The sequence below is a fragment of the Chenopodium quinoa genome, unplaced genomic scaffold (assembly GCF_001683475.1).
Source record: "Chenopodium quinoa cultivar QQ74 unplaced genomic scaffold, ASM168347v1, whole genome shotgun sequence".
In the NCBI taxonomy this organism is placed as follows: domain Eukaryota; kingdom Viridiplantae; phylum Streptophyta; class Magnoliopsida; order Caryophyllales; family Amaranthaceae; genus Chenopodium; species Chenopodium quinoa.
The window spans coordinates 848,639-872,555 of record NW_018744988.1 but is presented as its reverse complement, the minus strand read 5'-3'; the positions used below and the strand labels follow the sequence as shown (position 1 = coordinate 872,555).

Sequence of the window (23,917 nt, the reverse complement as noted above, 5' to 3'; positions counted from 1 at the left end):
AAAAAAAAAAAAAAACAAGTAATTGTAACATTTTTGACGTTATACAGCTTTAACTATTAATACACTCATTGTAAAAAAATAAAATAAAATAAAATAAAAATTAAAAAAATCCTAATTAATCCTTGAAATATATAATACTCTGTAACATCTTTTGATTTATAGGGTCATAATCTATACTTATTATATATTAAAAAGCGTTCCTAAAAACGTATATGTGCCACATGTCACTCTCGCCATGTCATCTTTCAACTATGAGCATATTCTATTAAAAATGTGTATCATGAGATTTAAACTCACCACAAAAATATGCATTAGATGTCTTACCATCTCATTCATATATTAATCATGTTTTAATACTCGACTTATAAATATATAAGTATACGGATTGGATGGAGATCTGAATATTTAATAACTGCAATTCTTTAAAAAAAAATAATAAAAATTGATCCTATTATTTGCTAATTATGATCATCGAGATAATACATAAAAGCAACCAAAATCAACCATTGTTATAAATTTTAGTTATTTAATTATTTTGATAATAATCATGTCTTTAATTTCATTATATTATACATCATATACAAAGGATATGTCTATATAATTTTTTTACAAGAACATGTTTATATAATTAATAGTTGTTCCATAAATAATTTATTCAAAGGTTTAATGAGAAACTATTATAAATTTTAAACGAAAAATGAATAACTAAACAATAAAGAATGAACCTATCTATTCAATTACAGGTGTTAAAAAAAAATAACCCGGAGCATCGTTCGGGCCACACACTAGTTGTGATGATTTCATGAGAAGATAAATGGAGAACGAATGAACGATAAGACTCATAGAGACCTCCTTAGACATTATCCAGATAAAATAGTACAATGTCAGATTACTTTGTTCAACTTGAAGCTTCATAATCCTAGATTTAGCCCAAAAGTAAGCCATTTTATTCAATAAAGTTTACCATATACACCAAACTTATCTCATTCTCTCTAATTAAGATTAAGAGTGACACATTTTACTTTTATCTGAAAGTGTCGTAATGCCCCTCATTGGGCTGTTACACTAAAAGTCAGTATCCATATTATTGACTAGAAAATGCTCAAATGCGGACCAAAAATATAATACGGATTACGAAGTAATAATAAATAAATACAGTACATTAAGTTTACATGAAAGCACATAAAGTATTTTTATTTTATTTTATTTTTTTTATAAAAAAAACAACATAAAGTACTTAATAATACACAAGACGAACAAAATTTTAAAAACATTGTGTTCTTTACATTGACGCTAATAGGGAGAAAAAAAGGCTCCCTAATTAGCAAAGTTGCTAGATGACTTCCGAGGCATCGGCATCAACCTCTAAAAATAATGCCTCCACAGTTCAAAATACACCGAAAAAGAAAAAGAGCTTTCAACTATTATGTCCAAATATTTGCATCTCACTCGTGGAAAAAACAAGTTCGTTTGCCATTTGCAAGAGCCACATTTCCTAAAATATGGCCTCCAAGTATTTATTATGACGTCTCCTGTTAAACTCTAGCACACTACCGTAAGTGCGATCAGCAACTCCGACAAACAGTGCTTCAGTATCGGGGCTGAACGAAATCCCTGCAATCTCTCCAAACAGGTCGATTTCTTGTGCCTCCTCATATCCAGATTGTGTATCGAAGATATGGACAAAGTCAGCTGGCTCGGCCATGGCCATGAACCGGCCATCTGAAGTAAATTTCAATGCTCTTATGGCACCCATTCTTCCCTTAAGTACCTCAAGGGATTGTGACATGTTCCTGATATCCCAGAGTCTGCAAGTTGTGTCTTGGTTTCCGGTGGCCAAGATTCGCCCATCAGGGTGCCAAGCAGAAGCAAATGAATAATCCACGTGCCCTTTGAGTGTACCGACGACTTTCCCTGTATGAGATTCAGATACCAAACACTCTGCACTGTCACCAAGGACAGCCATTAACTTGCCATCAGGACTCATCGAGGTGTTCTACAAACAAAGAAAAAGATAAGAAATCAGCACATATCTCACAAATCATCAGCAATATTGTAAAGTTAGGCTGCTTTCCAGCATAGAAGCCATGATCATGACTTCATGAGGTAGTTCGTACTCACATTCACAGACCAAGGAAAGCAGCAATGATTAATGCAAATGAAATTTGCAGCATCAAAAACTCTAACTTGAGCATCATTGTTGCCAGCTATAATCCATTTTGAACCACTAGGGCTTTGGCATATATCTACTGCATTAGTAATAGAATTCTCCTCTGTCGTTACTTTTGTACTGAATTCCACCTCCGGCTGATTTAAGTACTGCAACAAGAGAGTGACAATAACATGTAAGCCAAACAAGTTATCAACACTGGAGTGAACAGAACAAAAAATTAAAGTCACATACCTTACAAATGAGCTCCCCATGGAAACCACCAGCCACCAAGAGATTATCCTTCACGCACATTGTGCTAATCTGCACTCTTGACAAGGGCTGAGGAAGAGATCGAGTGCATTTCTGTGATGCATCGTGAAACTAATACTGTCAGATAAGTGACATAACTATAAAAAAGATGCAGCCATGCAAAGCTTTCATACTTGCAACAGATGAGGACACTTATGACTCACCGTTGTTGGCACAATTGGTTTAGCCACATTAATCACTTCTTCACTTTTCTTACGTAGAGCAGACCAGTGCATAACAGAGGAGTTCTGCATCAGATAAACGTCATGCTTTGATGTCGCCCACAACAAATTCCTCAGCTGCAACCACAAAACAGATTTTGGAGAGTTAGTAACAACCACCAAATTCTCACACCAACTTAATAAACGAATCATAAGTTTTTTACAAGTACCAGGAATGAGATCACTACACTCAAAAACTTAGATTGATGCACTCATCACTCTGTCTGGCATTTCTAACCTAGTAAATTCTGTTATGTAAGCACCTCTACAATCTCAGATCAAGTGGAATAGATAAGCCTATCTACACCAACCAGCTACATGATGATATGGGAAGCCCACTAAGAATGACATAAAATAAAATCCAGAATGGAGTAGACATTGGACTAGCTAATTCTCCATCTTGCCAATTGACATGGCACAGGAAGTATGTTAGAACTATTGAAGTCTTTACTTAAACAAGGTGACAGAATCATGATGAACAGTCAGCATCCAACCATCGGCAGCTTAAATATGGACTGTGCAGAAGAGAGTGAAAAAATACGAAAAAAAAAAAAAAAAAAAAAAAAAAAAAAACTACTAACATATGCAAAGACAGTCAGACAGAAGGGTGAACATAATGAGAAACTACAATCCACCACAAAGTATATAAGCAATAAGATTATTATAAAAATAAAAAATAAGAAAAAATCATCCAAGATATTGAACAGGAAGTAATAGCATTAAAGAAATTACAAAATAAAAAAATTATCGTGTTGTCAACAATTATTGCAAGCTTCATTAATTTTCTAACATGTTCAGAATTATATTTATCCTCTCATACCATATTGAAACGTACCCTTTAAGCGCCAGCTGCTCAGATATAACTCCATCCTGTTACAGACAGTTAAAATTCTAATGCCACAAGGCGGTTAAAGCAACATTATAATGCTAATTAAAACAATAGAGTTGTAAACACCACTTTAAATTGTATACATAAATTAGAATTTAAGTATCAAATGACACCCAAAAGCAAAGTGGCCAAGGTCAACTAATAGTAAATCTAGTTCAAAGCAGTAATATATACAGTAGACAGACTTCAGATGTTCAGACTCTATTAATTTCTTTAATATCACAAGGATAATATGATCTGAGGTTTTGCTTAAATAAACTCAAATGCAGATGTACAATACAATTATACAAATGAACATGTTCTGCAACTAAAGGGGCTTTATTCTGATGTCTAATGTAAAAGACACCAAACATAGCCTCCTGACTTTCAGAACTCCTCTTTCTGCCTTTTATTTTATTTTTTCTTTGTTCTATCTACAAGAGTGACATATTTTACAACCTCCAAACATGAACTTTCAAGATGCCACAACAGACACTTAAAGTATTGCATGCAACAATATGATGCTTTTTACCAGACTAACCAGAGTATTATACTAAGTAGACAAGATAACTTTATAAGCACTACTACAGAAAATAACATAATGCTTAACATAATACCTTGTATTACTACAAGTATAACAAATTACAGCACCACAAAGCAAAATCCACTCAAGATAGTACCTTACATGACCGAACTTTTATATTTAGAATATTTTGTGAGTATTAAGCATCAAATCAATAGTAATGATTACATCTTCAATAATCTGCACAAAAAGATGAAGTAAATACGACCCACAGATACAACATGTAAAAATACGTAGACATGGGAAGCAAAATGAAGCTGGTCAATTAGTGCCACATAACAATTTGTTTAAGCCAAGAAATTTAACATGTGATGAAAAATAAGGTTGGTCAAATTTGAGCCACATAACAATTCATCTTGGCCATAGTTAGGTTTGTTTGCTTAATGTCATTAAAAATGTCTTAACAAGCAAACTAGAGGCCAATTATACCATCTTAACTTCTTAAGCCTAAAGCTGAAATTCTTGAGTGTATCCTTCTATAAGAAATACATGAAAGTTGGATCTAAGAGACCTCAAACACGCAGCAAACCCCCTATCTTAACATCTAATGTTTTCCTCAAATACCTATTTAGACACTCGGCACTCAGATATGGGTACGACAATTAGACACTTTATTTTGGACCAAAATCATGCAAAATTTTCATGAAATGGTTGTGTCTGACACATGGGTACAAACTCGCGTTAGACACTCTTTGCTAAGTAAGTTTCCTTGGGACCCTTAACTGAAAAGCCACATAAAGGACCTTGCAAATCAAAATGTAAACTGGTCAATTTTGATATATTAGCAGCAAAGAAAAGAGTAATTTTCACAATCATTACCATATTTGATGGAGAATATAGTTCAACTTATCATGTTTACTTTCAAGTTTCAACACTGAGTACTCTAGAGTAGCATATAAAGTAATTTAAGAAATGGTTTTAGGAAGGATAGAATTTAGTTTAGATATTCATATGACAAAAGATACCTTTAAGAATTGCTTGCTTCTTTCGAGAAAGATTGTATGTCAATTAAAGAACAAACTGATATAAATATTTTTTTTAAAAAATCAGATTTACATTCACAATTCTTAGATCTGTTTGTTTTATAATTCACCTTACAATCTCCCTTGATAAAAAGAAAATTAAAAAGGGTAATTTTCAAGTCAAATAAAATTTCAATTAAATTCTTCTCTTCACAATAAATATGTTTAATTTTTTGATTTGAAATTGTTATAGAGTCCTCAAGTGCTAAACTAAACAAATTCGAAATCTAGTCTCCATCAACTATAGAAATGATCCCGAAATTCACATTTGTTCCTTGTGGCCAATATATAAAGATATGACGACCTTACACTTGAATCTCAAAGGTCCCTTTAAGTGATCTCTACATCAAAACTACTTATGATTTTGCAACAACCTGAAAACAAGCATAAATTTTACCTGAAAATGCACAATTGTTGACTTGATAAGTCTTGTATTAAACTGAAAATCATAGAAGGATTGGCTTCTCTTCACTTGCTTGCATTCCTGTTATATATTGCACATCAACAAACATGAATCATAACACACAAAACAGGGCCTATTCAGTATCATTGTCATTTTCCATCTTACTTTTGAATTATTCAAAGTACAATTCTACACGATATTAAAAAGAATTTAAATTAGTCATACTTGTATAAATCAAATTAATTCTGAAATATGACAACTAAAATCTGTGTAATTTTATTTTTTTTTAGTAATTTCCAGATTTTTTTTTTTTTTTTTGCTATTAATAACAAAAACTAAAAACTCAATAAATCAGCATCAATTAGAACGTCGTAAATCAAATTAAACTGTCAAATCAGTAAAACTAATCAGTTTCAATCCGCAAAATCAAATAACTTCAAATTTTCTACAAAAAAAAATAAAAAATTAATATTCTCAGAAATAAAACAAAATAAGAAAACAGACCTTTTCCAAATGTTCTCGAGAAGAAGGAAGACTTTCAAAATTCTTATACTGCTTCAACCGAGTCTCACGATATCTATCTCTCGTAAAATTAAGCCTATCCCATGGTATTCCTTGTATATCTTTTCCATTCTTCACTTCTAACACCGTCGTTTCGCTTTTCGACTTTCCTTCACACTATTTTTTCACCAAACAACCAATTTTTCAATCAATTATTCATACATAAACAAAACAAGCTTGTTCAATTCCGAACATCAAAATGAAACAAAAGGAGTAATGAAGGAACAAAAAGAGGAATAGAGAAAACGTACGACATCAAAGCAATCCTCGACGTCGGAATCGAAAGGATCGTCGGTGTTGCAAAGGCTACTTGTCGGCGAAGAACTCTCGGAAAAGGCTAAAAGCTCGCCGTCAAAATTAGTGAAATCGTTGATATAATCAACCAACTCCAGCTCGTCGTTTTGGAATTGAAACTCCGCCATTTTAATCCTGCAAAATTCAATCCTATTTATATACACTCGAGTAAAAGAGTTCAGCACTAATTACACCGATCGACGCGTGATTTACCTGGAAATTGAAGAGAACTGAGAATAATGTATGTGAAAAAAAAGAAGAAGAATATAGAGAAATGGTGGGAAAAGAAAGAAGAAGTAGTAATTTATAAAAGAATGGTGGACGAGTTTTGGTGATGGTGAGAGGGAGTGAAGAAGGGGAGGAGGTCGAATTGGTAAATGGCAAGTGTGGGTCATTTTTAATTAATTTGATGGTGTGTTTATTTTTTTAAAATGGAATTTTGTGAGGTTTGGGCCCCATTAAAAGGAAGATGACCTGTCACCTGTCGTTAAGCATGGTTAACTGCTGTTATTGTGTTTGATTTGACTTGTTTGTTTATTTTGACTGTAAATGACAAAATGGAAACTTCTCCCCAAAGTTGGGTGTGGGTGTGGGTTTGGACGACATGAGGAAATTGGCCTGATTTGGCATAAGCCCGTCGTCGACATGGCAAGGACGCGGGCATGTTGGTGGGCAATGAGTTCATTGAGTTGTACATGAACATTATTTTTAAATTTGGCACGAGCTTAACATGGGCATGACGATTTGACGAATATGTCAATTTATCATCTTGTTTCGACCCATTTGACAAAAATATACTTCCTCCGTTACATATTATGTGCAACATTTTTCAAAAACAGAAGTTACACATTATGTGCAACAAACTGAAACTTTCCTATTTTAGTAAAAAAATTTAAATAAAATTACCAACATACCCTTACTAAAATTCAATTAACACATTAAAACATGTGGATTGCTAAACACTGCCAACAAAAATGATCACCACCGCCAACATTTGGTGTGAATGGATAATCTTACCCTTACTACTTCACCATCCCTTCATCCTTCCGTCAACCCACAACCCCTTCCAACCGGCGATCACAACCCCTTTTGACCGACGACCCACCACACCCCCCCTCTATGAATACCCACCACCTTCCCTGGTCGACGTGAAGGTGGTGGTTTTTTTATTTTAGGCAACCGTGGTAACCGGAGCCCAAAACCGGTTACCACGCACGGTAACCGATTTTGGGCTCCGGTTATCGTGCACCTTAATCGATTCGATGGTAACCGGAGCTCAAAACCGGTTACCATGCACGGTAACCGATTTTGGGTTCCGGTTACCATGCACGGTAACCGATTTTGGGCTCCATTTACTATACACGGTAATTGATTTTGGGCTTTGGTCACCGCGATTGCCTGAAAATTTGAAATTTAAAAATTAAAAAAAAAAAAAAGAGGGAAGGTGATGGGTCGCCGGTCAGTGTGGTGGTGGTGGTGTTAGTCGTCAATTAGGGTGGTGGTGTCAAGGTGTTAGTAATTGATGGCAAGAGGGAAGAAGATAGTAGTGAAGTACTAAGGACATGATTGTCCATTCACACTAAATGTTGGCGGTTTTGATAATTTTGGATGGCGGTATTTAACACCCCCAAAAACATATATTATTAAGTTATTGATAACTCTAATTAATCTAATAATTTACACCTAATTCAACCCCAAACTAATCAGATTCATTCTTCTAAGTTCCAACCCCAATCAACCCCTTTACTTTCATTTCTCACCATCTCCTTCAACCATCTTCTTCATTCAACCATCGCCTTCAATGGAAAACACCGTACCACCACCACCACTACCACCATACCGATCTCCGATCCACTCTATCTTCATCTAACCATAAATTCCCCCTCTCTTTGTCCATCTCCCCGCAGGCCCTCAAATTCAACAACCACCTTCGTCGGAAGTCGCTGCCATTGTCATGCTTGTCGCCATCTTCGCTTTCTCTCTCTTCCTTCTCCTTTTGTTTCATTCTTGTCACTAAAACTCAAATGTGAAGGTTTTATGGTCAAATTTAACCATAAAAATTCTAGATCTAGAACTAGAATTTTAGTGGTTAAATTTGACCAAATAAAGCTTAAATTGATGATAGAGTCGGGTTTCATGGTGTTCAATTGATGTGTGAAGGTAATGGTTTTTCATTTGTATTATTAGGTTTGTTTTTTTTTGTAGGGTCGGGATTCATGGTGTTCGATTTTTCCGGTTGGAGGTGGTGGTTTTGGGGGTGGGTACGACTAATTAGGGAGGGTAAGGTGGTATTTCGAGGTGGGTACAGCGATTTCGAGATGGTGGGTGAGGTTTTTTGGAAGGGTTTATATGGTTATGGGTGGTTTTTTGGTGGTTTACGAGGTGGGAGAAAGTCGAGATCTTGGTGGTGGTGTGGTGGGTCTGTGGCTAAGGTGTTTTCTTCGGTGGGGTGGACTCTGAGCGGCCTGGTGTGCTGGGGGTGCGTGGGTGGCTCGATGGGACGATCTGGCGGTGGTTTTGTGGGCGATCTAGTGGCCTAGTGGGTGGTGGTGTGGCGGATTAGTGGTCTGGTGGGTGGTGGTGTGGCGGGCAAGTGGCCTGGTGGATGGTGGTGTGGGTTGAATTGATTAATCATCCACTTTACCCTAATCACATGCCCCTACTTTGTTAATTAGGCTTTTCTATTTTTTTTCTCGGGAAATGTGCACACCTCTTTGTTGCACATAATGTGTAATAGAGGAAGTATAAAGTATTAAGAGAGTCAATTGGTATGATGTGACATTGGTCGAGCCTTTATAAGGGTCGCGTTAATGAAAGATCAACATGCATCAATTTAAATTACAACTTTATCTTTCCCCATTTTAGGGGCTTGTACGACCTGATCAGTGTCTAGATTTACTTTTATCTTCTAATTACTTTGGGGGCATATAAATCGATGATAAAATGTATTTTATAAATTTGCAAAAATAATATTATTGGCTTATTATAAATTGGTCACAATGACATTGAGTATGATACTATGATTTGGGTGCAATAAAGAAGAAAAAAAAATGATTTTATATCACAATTTCTCAATTCGTTTAGGTATGATTCTCAAATCAATATGCACTATGCAAACGATCAACAAAAGATATAACTCGTATGTATTTTTTTTTATTATTCTTTATGATCAATAAATCTTGTATTTAGTTACTTTTTTTTTTTTTTACAATGGTAAGAAAAAAGAAAACATTAGGAAACCCTCCTCACGAGGGGAATTCCTAATGCGTCGGAAGAAAGGATGGAAAATAAAGAAGAATTATTACAAGGAACTATATCCATACTATCACTAACTAAATGACCAACATTTGCTATCCAGTCCGCTGCTTGATTTGCCTCTCGAAAGATGTGACGAATGCTCCAATTATCGAAATTGCTAAGAAGTGAACAAATGTCTTGAATAATATGATCAATTTGCCATGGTGTTGACCAGATGCCATTAACGGAGTTGATTACTAAAAGATTATCACCTTCAATTATGATATTTTTTATCTCACGCTCAAGAGCTAGAAGAATGCCTTTATGAATAGCCATGGCCTCTGTTATGAAAACCTTGGTGGTGCCGAGATTGAAAGCGCGAGCTCCTAAAATCGCCCCACTACTGTCTCTGATGAGAATCCCTGTTGTTGCTGATTTGTTGAGTACTGAACCGTCAAAATTGAGTTTGTAGAAATTTGTTGGTGGCGCCTCCCAGGAAACCATGATAGTGTTTGTTGGAGAATGAGAAGGAGAAGATGAGGATCTCCGAATAGGAGATCCCGATGAAGAAAAGGTATCGGTGAGAATTCTGTAGTGCCACTCATTGAACGAAAATTGTGCTCGGTGGAAAATTCTAGGAATATCAAAGGATTCTTGGCGGAAAATTATAGAATTTCGCTCTTTCCAAATACTCCAAATAAGGAAAATAAATTTCCTAATAGATAGTTTGTGTTTTTTTAAACATAAAAGTGCTTCAACTAAATCAGTGTAGGGAACTCTACAATCCAACCAATTCTTAACTAAGGTATGGTTCCAAACATCTTTAGAATGAATGCAAGTGAGAAAGAGATGGTTCACTGTTTCGCTATGAATATTACATAGACCACAATCACTAAAAGGAATACGTTTCTTTTGTAAAGGGTATCACGAACGCTTAGACTATTATGAAGAATTGGAGCTTAGGAGGGATATCTAATTTCCATATCCAATGATGTTCCTATTTATCATCAAGGTCAAGATTATGGGCAAGCCATGTGACGAATTTTACTGTAAATGTGCCAGACAAAGTAAGACCCCACACCGGCATATCTAGCATCGTGTTTCTAGGTAATGGAATTCCTAATATTTGAGAAACGATATTGTCTGGGAGAAAGTAGCATAGCTTCTGTCTATCCCATTGTTTGTTGGGGAGAATGAAGTCTGAAACTTTTGTGTCTAACTCAACTTGATTAGGATCCATACGAAGTAGTTCAATTAAGCTTTGGTTGGTTACCCAATTATCAATCCAAAAGTATATATCCATTCCATTTCCAATCTTCCATCGAATTCCTTTTCTTAAAATTTCCCGTTGGGCAAGGATTTTCCTCCAAATATGAGAATCTTTAACATTTGGAGTGCATTCAAAGAAGGATTTATTACATAGATATTTATCTCTAATGATTTTAACCCATAGACTATAAGGTTCGGAGATAATTTTCCACCCTAACTTTGCAATGAATTCCTTGTTAAGAGGCAGTGTTCGCCGGAGACCTAGCCCACCTGCATTCTTTGGTCTACAAATCTTATCCCACGCGATAAGGGGGATGCTGTTTTTATCTTTCTCTTGTCTCCAAAAGAACTTTCGGTGGAGAAAGTCTAATTCTTTAACTACATCATTAAGAAGGAGGGAAGATGAGCATAGGTAACTAGGTAAAGCTTCTAAATTGTTTTGGATAAGCGTATGTCTTCCTGCCTTTGATAAGAAACCGGCTTCCCAATGTTGGATACGCTGTTCAGTTTTTTCCATGACATGTTTATAATCTTTCTTCAGCGGATAATAAGAACTAAAGAGAAAGCCTAAATATCTACCAAGTGAGGCTTTAAGGGTCATGTTAAAATGTGCATCTAAGAATTTTCTTCGGCCATTAGGGATGTTTCTTGAGAAAATAATTGAATATTTGTGAAAATTTACTAGCTGGCCAGAGATGTCACAAAAAGAATCTAGGATCTTCTTAAGATTAGTACAAGCTGAAGCGGTAGCTTTACAGAAAAGTAAGCTATCATCTGCAAATAGCAAACAAGGAATAGAAAAGGACTTAGGACAAATTTTGAAGCCTATCCCAGATTTGCGGTTAGAAATTTCTAAACAAAGTTTCCTAATAAGAACTTCCATGCAAAGGATGAATAAGTAGGGGGATAATGGGTCCCCTTGTCTAAGACCTCTAGAGGGTTTAAACCATTCGGTCGTTTCACCATTAATTTTTAAAGAGTATGAAACTTTAGTAACACATTATTGGATCCAAGAAATCCATTGGGAAGGGAAGCCAAAAGCTTTTAGGCATTTCCACAAGAAATCCCATTATATTCTATCATATGCCTTTTCCATGTCAAGTTTTAAGGCGCACCAACCTGTTTTGTTTTTAGATTTCTGGAACGTGTTTAAAATTTCTAAGACAACGAGGATATTATCGTGGATAGAACGGTCCGGAGTAAAAGCGTTTTGTAGCGGACTCATTGTTTTTTGAAGAATAGGGCATAAACGATTGACCAATATCTTGGAAATTTCTTTGTACACTGTGTTCACTAGGCTGATCGGACGAAAGTGGTTAGGAATCTCGGGCATTTCTGTCTTAGGAATAAGAGTAATGATGGTGTGGTTTAATGTTGGTGGAAGACATCCATGTGAAAAGAAACTTTGGATCGCCAAGGTGATGTCTTTTTCAATAATTTGCCAATAGGATTGAAAGAACTTAGCTCCAAACCCGTCAGAGCAGGGGCTTTGTCTGGGTTCATGTTAAAGAAAGCGTCTTTAATTTCTTCTTTAGAGACCGGAGCAAGAAGAGAGTTGCAATCTTCAGTTGTCATTATAGGGTCTATAAAGGATAAGTCTATTGTCTTGTAGTATTACGAGTTATCTTAAATCTTGAGCGAAAAGAGTCTAAAAGGAGGGTTTTAATTTCATCACAAGTATCAACCCAATCATTATTTTCATTTTTTAGCCTATGAATAGTCGTTGAGACTATTTTTTTTCCTCATTTTGTTATGGAAAAAACGAGTGTTCCTATCTCCTTGAAATAACCATTTCTTTCGAAGTTACTTGTAGCCTTGTAGGCGTAACTAATAAATTACATATACACAAAGTTTCATGTGTGGTACGCGGCCAGCAACAAAATATTTTTTTATTTTATTTTTTAAGTCTTCTTCTCTCTCTCCTCTTTTAATTTCTTCTTCTCTAATTAGCCACCCATATCACCCCCTTCACCAAGCTATCTCCTTCTTTCTCCAAAAAAGGGCAGCATACTTGCAAAACAAATCACCTGCAATTACAAAGGAAGAACTAACGCATGTCATCCACCAACCCGTCGTTGTACTCCGAAAGGTCCTCGTACTCCGTCGTCGGAAAACAACTTACAAGTTTGTAAGGCCAAATTTGGCCATAAGAACTCTATATTTAGAGTTTTCATGGTCAAATTTGGCCTTTTTAACCATATTTGAAGTGAAATTCGAAGTCATTGTTAATTTTAAAGGTATTTTGTTCGATTTTTTTTTTAAGGATTTGTTTGTGGGTTTGGTTGGACCTATGTTTGTTTGTGGGTTTGGTGTATGGTGGTGGTGGTGGCATGGCGTATTGGGGGTGAGACTAGTGGCGTTTTGGGGGTGGTGGTGAGTCTAGGGTTACTAGGTCGGGGGTTACTTAAGGCCTTAAGGGGTTACTAGATGGGTAGGTCGGGGGTTACTTAAGGGGTTACTAGATGGGTAGGTCAGGGGTTACTAGATGGGTAGGTCAGGGGTTACTAGATAGATTACTTAAGTGGGGTTGCTTAAGTGGGTTTACCGGTTACTAGGGGTTACTTAGGGGGTTACTTGAGAGGTTATTTAAGTGAGGTTACTTGAGGGGTTACTTAAGTGGGGTTACTAGAGGGGTTATTAAGTCGGAGGGGTTACTTACTTGGTCTGGTCAAGGGTTACTAAGTCGGAGGGGTTACTAAAGGGGTTATTAGATGGGTTACTTGGTCCGATCAGGGGTTACTTAATCCGGTCAGAAGTTACTAGGTTGGAGGGATTACTTTGTCATTTGCTGATTTGACACCCTGTCATAAGGTGTGACATATGGTGCGGACAGTCGCACCAGAAATGCAAGTCCTGTTACATATACATGTGAGTGTGATTTTTTCCCTTGATCTTATATTCTTATATCCTTACTTGTGCCTTGTACAATATATTTTACATTTGTGTAAAGAAAAAATTGCATCGAAAAGGAAAAATTAGATAGAGTTGTATGCACATAAATAAAACAAAAAAGTAGACAACATTCTCCTTTATTTTATGCAAGCTTTTTCCTTAAAAAATTTTTTTTAAATATATCATATAGTTTAACAAAACAAAAAAATACATGCTCCCAAAAAACCTATTGTCATGAACTTATGATATAAATAATACACTTTTTAATATTTCGATTACCTTTTTTTTTTGTTTGTTTTGCGAGATATTTAGGGAGGTGGTGGTTAATGCTTTATCACTTTTCAATCACTCCTAAAGTGGAAATTGATTTTGACATAGATGGTAAAAATTTATTATTATTGCTATAACATAAAAAGAGGTATTAAATAAAAAATGATAGAGGCATACTTCCTCTGTTCTTACTTGACCAATTTCTTTTATTACGTTTTCCAATGTAAAATTTTAGCGATCAATAACTTTAATTCTTCATAAATAAAAATTATAAAAGTTGTATATTACGATAGTACTTATTGAGACGAATTAAAAAAGATATCATATGAATATATTTTTCCTTACATATCATTCACAAAAGACGTCAAAGGAGAGGTGGTGAATAGTGTAAAAGTTAAAACGGGTCAAGTAAAAAAGAACAGAGGAAGTAGTTCTTAAGTTATAAAGCTGATACAATGTTAAAAACTAACTCAATTAAAAGATTAATCTAATAATTGTAAAAGAGTAATGATTAAAGTTTATAATTATTTACTATACTCTATTTCACGACCTCGGTTTCATATTATTTGTAATGATTAAATATTCCCTCCGTCCCCCACTGATAGTCACTTTTGCTAAAAAAAATCACGGGAATTAAGGAGAAATAAAGAAAGTATATTGAAAAAGTAAATTCACATTGGGTATGCAAAAAAGTAGAGAAAGTAATTACACTACATGGGAAAGTAAAATTTACATGGGAAAGTTAAATTTACACAAATATTTTTGCAAATGTTAGAGAATTTTGGTAAAAAATAATATTAATGGTATTTGAAAAAAGCAAATGTGACTAACATTTTGAATCACCAAAAATGGCAAAAGAGACTATCAATCGGAAATGGAGAGAGTAATTTTTAATATCAAATTATTATAAATAATATAAAACGAAGATATTACCAAAATATTCTGCCCGAGCTCGAATCTATAAATAAACTAAAGAAATAACCGCTGACATCATATTATCCACGTGACAGCTTTATAAGAAAAAATTTTCCGCCTAAATAAAAGTCTAACGTAATTATATTTTCTTTGGTTTCAAATTTCAAATTTAATTTCTCCTCTCAATTAATCTATATTCTTTAATTTATTTATTTTTCTTCTATCACCAACTATTGGTATCTAATACATCTTTCCCTTATGTTTCATTAAACAAAATACTTTGATGTATATATTTTTTTTTCTATTTTCCTTTATATATTACAAGTTTAAAATTATTTTTTTATTTGCTTAATTAAAATTGTATATTAAAAATCTAAATTTTATGTATATGCTTAAGTTTTCATATTCGATTTATTCGGTCTATTCTTCTTTAAAATTAATTTTATAAAATTAACATTTAAAACTAATGGTTATTTTTCAATAATTTTTCTGATACGTAAAAATACATAAAATATATACTCTATGTTTCAAAGAAATCTGTGCATCGCACGAGACTAATCTAGTACTAGTTATCGAACACTCCCTATATCCCAAAAGCCTACCGTATTCGAAGTCGGCAACCATAGGAGGACAGCTGGAGAGGCCTTGGGGTGTCCACATAAGATTCAGGAGCTCCCATGTCACGCCACGTGCACACAGTGATCTCGTTCTCCATTTTCCTGCTTCGCTGGCCTAATATCAATGTGGTCACTTGTATTTTACTACTGGGACACACTTAACGTTGTGGGGCCCTAACGCCGTTAGTTTAACCATAGTTAGTTACAACAACTACGATTAAGGGAGCAATTAAATTAATAAATGACGTAATTTGTGATGGTTTAAAGATAAGAAATATATCTCATAAAGTCATAATCTCATCCTAATCTAATTCCACCGTCTTATCCTTGGGCAAAATGGTCAAAACAACTTATTACGTTGATAATTTTAAACGCTTTTTCATGATGCATGCATATATTTTAATTTATAGTAAGATGAAGGTTTAAAATAGTTACTCATATTTTTTAATTCTTTGTTCTTTTCTTTCAATATTAATACAAGCAGTGAGACACAGCACACAGGTACATTAAATTAAAATTTGATGAAATCATGGAGGTAATAGAAAGATATGACTTCCCTATAAAAAAAAAAAAAAGGATTGAAAAAAATTATAAAAAATAGGTAGCTTTTAATTTATTTTAAAAAATAAAGGATAGTAGATTTTTTGGCTGATGGTAATGTTTTTATTTTTTAATTTTTTTATATATAAATAAAATAAAAGATAAGAGAGGTATTTTGGGAATGAAAAATTTATCACCCAAAACCCCCTTTCACTTTATACCTAAAAAAAAAGCAAAAATAATACTTCCTCCATTTTTTTTTATTATTGCACCATAAGAGTTTGGTGCAAATATTTTGGTAGTGGAAAAAAGTAAGAGAGAGAAAGGTAAAAATACAAAGTTGTCCATGTGACATATTGATAAACTAAAAAGTAAGGGTATGTTGGGTATTTGTAGTGTGAACACAAATAATTTTTTTCCTAAAAGAGGAAATGGTGCAATATTTGTGAAACTTCCTAAAAAGGCAAGTGGTGCAATAATAAAAGAACGGAGGAAGTAGAAGAATAGAGAGGTAAAAATAACCCCTATGTATAAATGTATTAAAACTAATTCTCTTGTTAGTTGTTACTCTATGCGTTTTTTCTCAACTTTTGTTTTGTTTTTTAATTTATAATTTCAAATAATTTACTATATCTCCTTTCATTTTCTAAATTACATAAGAAAAATTTCCTAAAAAAAAAAAATTACATAAGAAAAAACTTGACTATCTGTTTATTTTATTTTTTATTTTATTTTTTTTTATCAAATTGTTGTTGTTGGTATCTAATTCTGGGCCAAGTGTTGGGCCAATAATAAAAAAGTGACATGGGCTGGGCTAAGTAAGTAACTTTAGCTTGGGCTCATTTAATTGGGCTATGCTCTGTGAATACAGGTTCGTTTACTGGACTTTATTTTTAATAGCAACTTAGCAAGTTTGATGTGCGTGCGAGAATCCTTTTTTTTAATAACTTAGCTAGTTAGCTGTAATAATGTGTGTGCCCTCCATTCTTGTTTTTAATAACAGTACAAAGCCACTTTAATGCGAAGTAACAGAAACATACTTTTTTTATCAGTGACTTGTGAAGTTGTGATGAATCAGACTTTTCCTCAAGCAAATTGTAATAAAACGTGACCATATCTCGTAATTCTTGATTTCTAGGTGCAAACTCCACTTTTAACCATTATAAACCCCCAATTTAGGAAGTCATCCACATGAGAATTGTGTCGAACAATTGATTAACCACATTATACTTTTAGAGAATTTTAAGATCGATTCTCATCATTCAATTTGTTGCTTTTTAAACCACAGAAGACTTTAAATAGTACAACTACGGATTATAATTACGAAGATAGTAATTCTCTTGGAAACAAAGTTAATCAACGAAGTTAATACAAATAATAAAATGCCATTTAGGTAGGAAGCAGAAGGGTATCACTGTCTTTTAACCTTTACACACCGAATGAACCAATCCAATACACATACAACTCCTTTATAACACTCCACTTAACGCTCCTTCCCACTCCCAACCAAAACTACCCAAAATGAAGCTTAACCTTCAAAACTCCGCCTCTTCGGCAACCGTCCTTACGACAGTCCTACTACTCATTCTAGCCAACATCGAGGCAGCGACAGCGGCATTGCCGCCATTCGCTTGCGATGCATCGAATCCAACCACTAAAAAATACGCATTTTGTAGACCAAACTTGCCTATTAGACAACGCGCCAAAAATTTAGTAGCGCATTTAACGTTAGACGAGAAAGCCTCTCAGTTAGTAAATACTGCCCCTGCTATCCCCCGCCTCGGCATCCCGGCTTACGAATGGTGGTCCGAGGCATTGCACGGGGTAGCCGATGCCGGTCCCGGTGTTTCTCTTAATGGTAGTATTCGTGGTGCTACTAGTTTTCCTCAAGTTATTCTTACTGCTGCTTCATTTGATGTTCAACTTTGGTACCGCATTGGTCAGGTAATTTTACCATTCCTAGAATTGCATATTTAATGTAATAACCTTTTTTTTTTTTTTTTTTTTTTGGTTGTTGTTGTTGTTTATCCAAATTAGGATAAGGTGGTATCACTGTCAAATTGTAAATGTGAGTATTAAATCCAGCTGAATAGAGTTATAGAATTAGTCATACTCCATCTCTCTGTTCTTTAATGTGACTGTCAAATTTGTGCAAACAGATTATATCATTGTCATGTTATACTGTTAAGTAGCATATACAAAGTTGTAAGTTTCGGTAAACCGAGTAATAATGCATTGATATTTGATAATGTTAAACAGAGTAATAATACATTGATATTTGATGATGTTAAAGTAGCATAATACTCCCTAGTAAGTTATTTCAAACAAAAAAAAAGTAGCATGTTAAGTGGTATAGAAAGAAATTAAGTAGATTAATAATTGAAAATGGAGGGAGTATTACTCAATGGTCCAATAGTCCAGCAGGTTGTTTTACTTTCTGCTTTGGTATGTCCTACTTGCATTGATTATCCTGTCTAATTACACTCTTTATTGGAAGTTGTTCTTTCTACGGTGGAATCAGTAGTCCAATTTTGTTTATGGAGTACTTAAATTGTTTGGAATAAATAAAGTTTAACATAGATTAAGGACGATGGCCAATGGTTCATATTATTCCATAAAAAATAAGTTTCGATAATAGTTGATAAGGATGATAAAAAGTTGCTTAAGTTTACAACCAAAATAAGTTATAATAAGTCTAGTAAATTCAAGTAAGTTTTAGATTATGTGCAATTACTCATACGCAATATGTTACGTGGGTTTATAAACAAATTTTGTAATAACATGAAATATGCTATTTGTCATCTCATTAATCCTTACAGTCCTTAATTACCCAATCATGTAAAATGGTAACAATAATAATGAGTACTTCACTATAGAATTGTTTTCAAGATATGATACATCATGATTTCATAAAGTTGGTTATTGATGGAGAAAATTCAATAAAATGCCAATAATTTTCCAACAAAAGAAGGCCCAACAATTGATTATTGACAACATATTAATTGAATAATGTGAAAATGAAGGCAATAGGAAAAGAAGCAAGAGGGGTATACAACCAAGGACAAGCACGAGGAATGACATTTTGGGCACCTAACATTAACATTTTTAGAGATCCAAGATGGGGTCGAGGTCAAGAGACTCCCGGGAAGACCCTTTGATGACGGGCAAATATGCAATGTACTTTGTCAGAGGCTTGCAAGGTGACTCTTTTCGAGGCGGCCGGCCTCTCGGTCGCCTTCAGGCGTCTGCGTGCTGCAAACACTTTACAGCGTATGATTTGGACCGTTGGAATGGTAACACTCGCTATGTCTTTGATGCTCATGTAAGTCTCCTAACCAACCATGCTATGCAATTTTCACTTATTTCAGACTATTTTTTTGGACAAACACTATAACTAATTTACATAATTAATCAGCTTAGAAGTACTTAGGGCCTGTTCTTTTCAAATTATTTTTAGTTCAATTTAGTTCTTAATTTTCTTCTTCCATAAAATATTTAGTTCAGCTCGGTTCAATTTAGTCAATCAGAACAGGCCCTTACGTTACATTATACTTGTACCTAAAAAACATTATTCCCTACTGTAATTAAAATTAGTTTAAACGTGTTGCTTTCTCATTGGCCGAAAATGATGACGAGGTGTAGCACCATGTTACTAATTTCCGCGTCACCCCACATCCTTTATTAAGTTTTGTATGGTTGTGACTAGTGGTACACCCCCCCATAATCATCGGGAAAAGGGAGCATGAGATTTGATTTGGAACATTGTTCAAAGATTCTTCTTCTTAACCCCAAACACCGCCTTATGTGTTACTCTGTCTTATACCAGCATATCTAGGGACAAAAGGTTCAGGATTATACGACTCCACTACTTGTAAGTCGTCATAATAAAATCAAGAATTTAACCTTATTTTCCTTAAGATTTGAAGTTCGAATCTTACCAAATGAGAATCATTAAAGGTGCAGATCCTCGTGTCATACAGATTTATCCCCTACACTTTAAACGATCATTTATAACAAATTTTCCTTGATTTTATTATAGTATATTTCTAAAATTTTCAAAAGAATCCCTTAACTAGACAGCACAAGGAAACAATATGTGCACTCAAATAATAGCACAGTACAGGTATCATTTCTATGCAAATAGATAACTTATTCTATTTCATGGAAATATGTATGTGCAGGTGACTGCACAAGATATGGCAGATACATACCAGCCTCCATTTGAGAGCTGCATACACCAAGGAAGAGCCAGTGGCATAATGTGTGCCTACAATCGTGTCAATGGAGTTCCTAATTGTGCTGATTACAATCTCTTAACTAAAACCGCTCGAGGAAAATGGGCTTTTGATGGGTAATGTCCATCAAGAATACGCTTTTAATCAAATAACAGACAATTACACCTATTTGAGACCAAGATAGGATGTAGATAGTACTTTTAATATAATGTTCGACATTTAGTAACCTCATAACTATAATCCACAAGACACTAATATCTATAGTAATGCATCAGGTATATTACGTCAGACTGTGATGCAGTTTCGATAATACATGATGCTCAAGGATATGCTAAAACACCTGAAGATGCAGTAGCAGATGTCCTAAAAGCTGGTAATTATGATTTTCCCTACACAAATAGCGCCATTCTCCACTTTCAAGTCTTACTAAAATCAAGAACTAACTAGTGTAACTACTAATTCCTAATATGCAGGAATGGACGTAAACTGTGGTTCCTACCTGAAAAACTACACAAAATCAGCAGTACAACAAAGAAAAGTGGCAGAAGCACAGGTAAACAGGGCACTTGAAAACATGTTTGCAGTGAGAATGAGGTTGGGTTTGTTTGATGGCAACCCAAAAAAACTAATATTTGGGGGTATTGGCCCCGCTCAAGTGTGCACCCGGGAGAGTCGGGCCTTAGCACTCAAGGCTGCTCAATCTGGTATCGTCCTGTTAAAGAACAGTAACAAGCTACTCCCATTACCCAAGGGAAAACCCTCCTCCCTCGCTGTCATAGGTCCCAATGCCAACAAAGCTGAGACGCTTCTTGGCAATTATCATGGGCATCCTTGCACTTCTATTACCCCACTTCAAGCATTGCAGAGCTATGTCAAGAACACAAGGTACTACCTAAAATTCAAATCTGCTCTTGTCTGATGTTATCAAAAGATGCTCAATTAAGAACAACAAACTTCATTTCATTTGTTATTTGTGCAGATATCACCCAGGATGCAACAATGTGGCTTGTTCCGCCGCTTCCATCCAAGAAGCTGTGGCAATTTCCAAGGGAGCAGACTATGTTGTGCTGGTAATGGGACTGGATCAAACGCAAGAAAGAGAAGACTATGATCGCACAAGCTTGGTGCTCCCAGGTAAACAATACAACCTCATCACTCAGGTGGCTAGAGCTGCGAAGAGACCAGTGGTATTGGTGATCCTCTCGGGTGGTCCAGTTGATATAAGTTTTGCCAAAGTAGATCCACACATTGGCAGTATCATCTGGGCAGGGTACCCTGGTGAAGCAGGCGGTGTTGCACTCGCACAAGTCATTTTTGGAGATCACAACCCAGGTGAGTTAATTTAAACACTAGTCTCAGATTTGAAAAAAAAAAGGAGTTCGGTTAATTGATTGTGACAAGAGTTTCTCTTTAAAATTGATTGTGCTTATCTACTACGAAGTATTAGATTCTGAAAAAATGATTTAAACGCTTCTTGTCTCACAGAGTGTTCATGGACAAGACTACATATAGAACTGAGTATGGCTTAACTTGCATATAGACTATTTTTCTTGGTCTAAACCAGCCTGACCTGATTTTTCAATTAGGGCAGAAAATTTCCAGCCAAAGCCCTAGGCCAGAAATGGGTTGTATTATGTTCTATGGCTGAGCATGTACCATGATCTACTCTACCTATATACATGAGGATTTCCTCAGACCTAACCAACAGCCAATGTTGACATAGGATCATTATTTTTAATGGTGTTTGTACTTTAATTCTCAAATTTGGGGTGACAGTAATAATAAGTTTTTGGATTTACAACTAATTAACACTTGTGATCATTGCAGGTGGGAAATTACCAATGACTTGGTATCCACAGCAGTTTGTCAAAGTGCCAATGACAGACATGAGGATGAGAGCAGATCCTTCCAAAGGCTACCCTGGGCGCACTTATAGGTTCTACCGAGGCAGGAAAGTCTTTGAATTTGGACATGGTCTCAGCTATACAACCTACAAATACAAGTTCACTTCAGTTCCTCAAAAAAGTTTGAATTTGAATTCAGTGGGAAGTGCCAAGGTGGCTAAGAATTTTGATTCAATGAGGAATGTTGTTGTTGCTGATATGGAATCAGAATCTTGTAAGACAATGCAATTTTTAGCAACTGTTGGAGTGAAAAATGAAGGGGATATGGAAGGAAAACACCCAGTGTTGTTGTACACTAGGCAAGAAAACACAACCAATGGAAGTCCAATGAAAAAGCTAGTTGGTTTTGAGAGTGTTAACTTGAAAGCAGGGGAAAAAACAGAGGTCCTGTTTAATTTCAGCCCTTGTGAGCACCTGAGCAGAGCTGACGAAGATGGGCTTATGGTGGTAGAGGAAGGCACTCACTTTTTAGTCGCGGGTGATCAAGAGTTTCCAATCGCCGTTCAAATTGCTTGACTGGTGATTTATTGTTGAAAACTCCATGAACATCAACACCAACCCACCAGAAGTTGTTCATTCAAAACTTCTCACACCAAAGGATTCAACTACTCAGCTAGTGTGAAGGATCAGTGATGATCTATAAAATACTAGGCTGGGTTACTAAATTATAGTGGGACCCGTGAGTCAGATGAAATATGCTTCTCTTTCTTCTACTACAACTTGGAAATCAGAAGCTATTGAGAAAGCAAACTGTTCATTAATTTCTGTAATCTAAAACACAAATATGCATCAGATGAAGTATGCTTTAAACAGTGTTCATGTTTACACAGAAAAGTATCTACAAGTGTCTTTCTTTGTAATAGATTGCTTATCTGACTTTGTATTTCTTATTAAATAAGGCAAACGAAAAAAATATGAAAGCTTGAAGTTGATTGAAAATGGCAAAATACTTACAAAAAGATAGGCTTAATAGCCTTAGGCTATCACTCTCTAACAATGGCTTTAGTTCATAACTCTCTAAGGGTCTCCAATACAATTTTCTGCCTATCTTTTCCTTTCCCCTCTCTCTGTTTATACTAAAGCTAAAGACTCTAACCTCTAATAATACTAGACTACCAATATTGCCCCTCCTTAGGTTAGTCTATTACATTCTTCAAGTCAAGTCAATGTCCACGAGGTGAGAAATAAAAGAAAGGTGAAACGCGACCCCCCTCCCCCCAATTAATTTCATACACATATGTCTCAGACAAGAAGCCAAAACACCCAGATTCCCCTTTATATAAAACCACAGCCACCATAACCTGCAATGGTGTCTGCAAATCTCAACTACACCCACAATCAGTTGAATGGAAACCTATTTTACAAAGTCCTACATTAGGAACTCATGCAACCCATGGGACTAGAAATTTGCACTCTACAGTCAATGGGTAAATGGAAGTCATGGCAATATAGAGCTGTATCAAATATGTTTAATCTGTATCTTTGAAAAACAAAAAAAGAAAAATCTAAACATGTTTCAATAAAAAATCTTTTGATAAAAAATCAATATGAACTAAAACATGGGAACGTCTATACAAACTTATCAGAGGGTATGAATATGTGAAGCCATAGGAATAAAAGCACGG

The 23,917-nt window shown here is 35.1% G+C and overlaps 3 protein-coding genes across 11 annotated transcripts; 1 reads left to right on the top strand and 2 right to left on the bottom strand.

Moving 5' to 3' along the window:
- Positions 1–1,237: 1,237 nt before the first annotated feature.
- Positions 1,238–6,887, bottom strand: LOC110706549 (uncharacterized WD repeat-containing protein C2A9.03-like). Of its 9 annotated transcripts, none has more exons than XM_021884469.1 (8): positions 6,627–6,887; positions 6,371–6,548; positions 6,063–6,236; positions 5,553–5,639; positions 2,626–2,760; positions 2,405–2,515; positions 2,122–2,319; positions 1,238–1,996 (listed from the first exon to the last, which is right to left on the bottom strand). In XM_021884469.1, exons 1-8 carry the CDS (start codon positions 6,806–6,808, stop codon positions 1,496–1,498), a joined length of 1,566 nt encoding a protein of 521 aa, XP_021740161.1. In that variant the 5' UTR covers positions 6,809–6,887; the 3' UTR covers positions 1,238–1,495. The 9 variants fall into 9 exon arrangements, with proteins under 9 accessions (XP_021740161.1, XP_021740165.1, XP_021740166.1 ...); XM_021884473.1 differs by lacking the exon at positions 6,627–6,887 and adding an exon at positions 3,503–3,573 and having other exon boundaries at positions 4,231–5,639; positions 6,371–6,518; XM_021884474.1 differs by lacking the exon at positions 6,627–6,887 and adding an exon at positions 3,503–3,552 and having other exon boundaries at positions 4,231–5,639; positions 6,371–6,518.
- An 802-nt stretch (positions 6,888–7,689) lies between these two features.
- On the bottom strand, positions 7,690–10,154 carry LOC110706504. Its single transcript, XM_021884422.1, has 2 exons — positions 9,719–10,154; positions 7,690–7,811 (listed from the first exon to the last, which is right to left on the bottom strand). Exons 1-2 carry the CDS (start codon positions 10,152–10,154, stop codon positions 7,690–7,692), a joined length of 558 nt encoding a protein of 185 aa, XP_021740114.1.
- Positions 10,155–17,499: 7,345 nt separating this feature from the next.
- LOC110706548 (probable beta-D-xylosidase 7) lies at positions 17,500–23,286 on the top strand. The gene is given in 8 exon segments (XM_021884468.1): positions 17,500–18,097; positions 19,177–19,297; positions 19,300–19,475; positions 20,335–20,504; positions 20,664–20,761; positions 20,862–21,273; positions 21,368–21,720; positions 22,216–23,286. Coding segments are annotated over 8 exon segments (2,346 nt in total). The 5' UTR covers positions 17,500–17,674; the 3' UTR covers positions 22,809–23,286.
- The last annotated feature ends 631 nt before the right edge of the window (positions 23,287–23,917 follow it).